This window comes from Primulina huaijiensis, chromosome 9 (genome assembly GCF_012295235.1).
Source record: "Primulina huaijiensis isolate GDHJ02 chromosome 9, ASM1229523v2, whole genome shotgun sequence".
Lineage (NCBI taxonomy): Eukaryota > Viridiplantae > Streptophyta > Magnoliopsida > Lamiales > Gesneriaceae > Primulina > Primulina huaijiensis.
The window spans coordinates 11,456,975-11,458,633 of record NC_133314.1 but is presented as its reverse complement, the minus strand read 5'-3'; the positions used below and the strand labels follow the sequence as shown (position 1 = coordinate 11,458,633).

Below are 1,659 nucleotides of genomic sequence, written 5' to 3'. Positions count from 1 at the left end.
TTTATGGATTTTTATGCATTTAAGATTTTTAAAAGTTGAGTTGTTTTAAATGAGAGTTTCGAATTTTATGTTTAAAAAAATAATAGAATTTGAAAGTTAAAAAGTAAGGGATGTTTCAGTTGGCATCAAAGCGAAGGATACCGAAAGGGTTGTGTTACTGCCACTCCGAGAAGCTCAAAAAGTCACGCCTCAAGTCTTTGAGTTTTACTGCTTTAAGATGTATATACTGAGTTTTAAATGCTTATATGATACATGAATTAAGAAGCTAGACGTAATTTTAAATTTAAATGCATGTAGGTTTCGTATTTTGTATGACATATACAGAGATGCCTCCAAGACGAGTTTTTCGCAGAGATAGTGAGGATATGATGGGAGGAGGAGATTCTACCACCTCCTCCTAATCAGGATGCTAGTGCTCGTGTGCTAGCTGGTATGGCTCGATTACCAGAGCAGCATGTTGGGAACACTGCGAGGGTCCGACCAGAGGACGTTTATGAGCGGTTTAGGAGGATAAACCCCAAGGAATTTTCTGGCACTACAGATCCATTCGTGGCTGAGAGATGGATTAGGTCTTTGAAGGTGATTTTTAGGTATATGGACATGGCAGACGCTAACCGGGTTCTTTGTACCATTTATTTGTTGAAGGACGACGCTTCCTTATGGCGGGATGGAGCGGAGAGAGGAGTGAATCTAACGACATTGGCTTGGAAGGGCTTCAAGAGGGTATTCATTGAGAAGTATTTCACTGTCAATGTCTGTTCGAGGTTGAAAAGAGAATTTATAAGTCTTCTTCAGGGGGATTCGTCTGTTTTTGAGTTTGTCAAAAAGTTCGATAGGGGTTGTCACTTTGAGCCCCTAATCGCAAATGACGCTGCTGAGAAGCTGAGACACTTCCTAGATGGTCTTAGGCTTACTGTTCACCAGGATGTGCTGTTGCGAGACTTGACAAGTTATAATGATGCTATTACGAGGGCCTTCAGGGCAAAACAGTCGCTGAAAGATATTGAGTGGGATATGCAAAAAAAGAGGCCCCATCCACAGCAGCAGTTACAACAGAGGAAGAAGCCGTTTACGGGACCACCAAAGCATCCAGGGCAGCAAAAACCACAGAGGCAGCCACCGAGGGAAGCTGTCCCAAAGATTGACGAGAAGCCGTTCAGCAAGGAGTGTTATCGTCATCACTTTGGCAAGTGCATGTGGAGCGCCTACAAGTGCTTTAGGTGCGGAAGAAGTGAGCATAAGGCTGCTGATTTCCCGAAGCAGAAGCAGCCCATGATTGGAAGGGCTTTTTTGATATATGCTGAGCAAGTGGAGCCAGACACTATGCTTATTACAGGTATTCCGGCTATTTAAGCATTTTACATTGATTTATTACTTGAATTAATAAGCATTAATTCTAGAATTCAATCAAGGTGCATTGAATTTGATGATTTAGAATACATGTTTCAAACCTAAGGCTTGGCGAATTGAATTTCTAAAATATTAGCTATGGAGATTGAATTGTAGAGGATTGAGAACTTAAGGATTGAACTATGTCAACCTTGAAAGTTTTGCATAATTAGCAATTTTCGAGATTTTGAGGAAAATTGACATTGAGGAAAATTAACATAATTCAAAATTTTTGGAGAGTTATTTGACCATTTTGGAAAATCAACGAAC

General features: G+C 40.4%; 1 protein-coding gene across 1 annotated transcript; it reads left to right on the top strand.

The window, feature by feature from the left end:
• The first annotated feature begins 432 nt into the window (after positions 1-432).
• Positions 433-1,353, top strand: LOC140983874 (uncharacterized). The gene has a single exon (XM_073451030.1). The coding sequence runs from the start codon at positions 433-435 to the stop codon at positions 1,351-1,353; it is 921 nt and encodes a 306-aa protein (XP_073307131.1).
• Positions 1,354-1,659: the final 306 nt, after the last annotated feature.

Coding starts and splice junctions, on each gene's coding strand:
- LOC140983874 (XM_073451030.1), top strand. CDS start 433: ATGGCTCGATTACCAGAGCAGCATGTTGGGAACACTGCGAGGGTCCGA.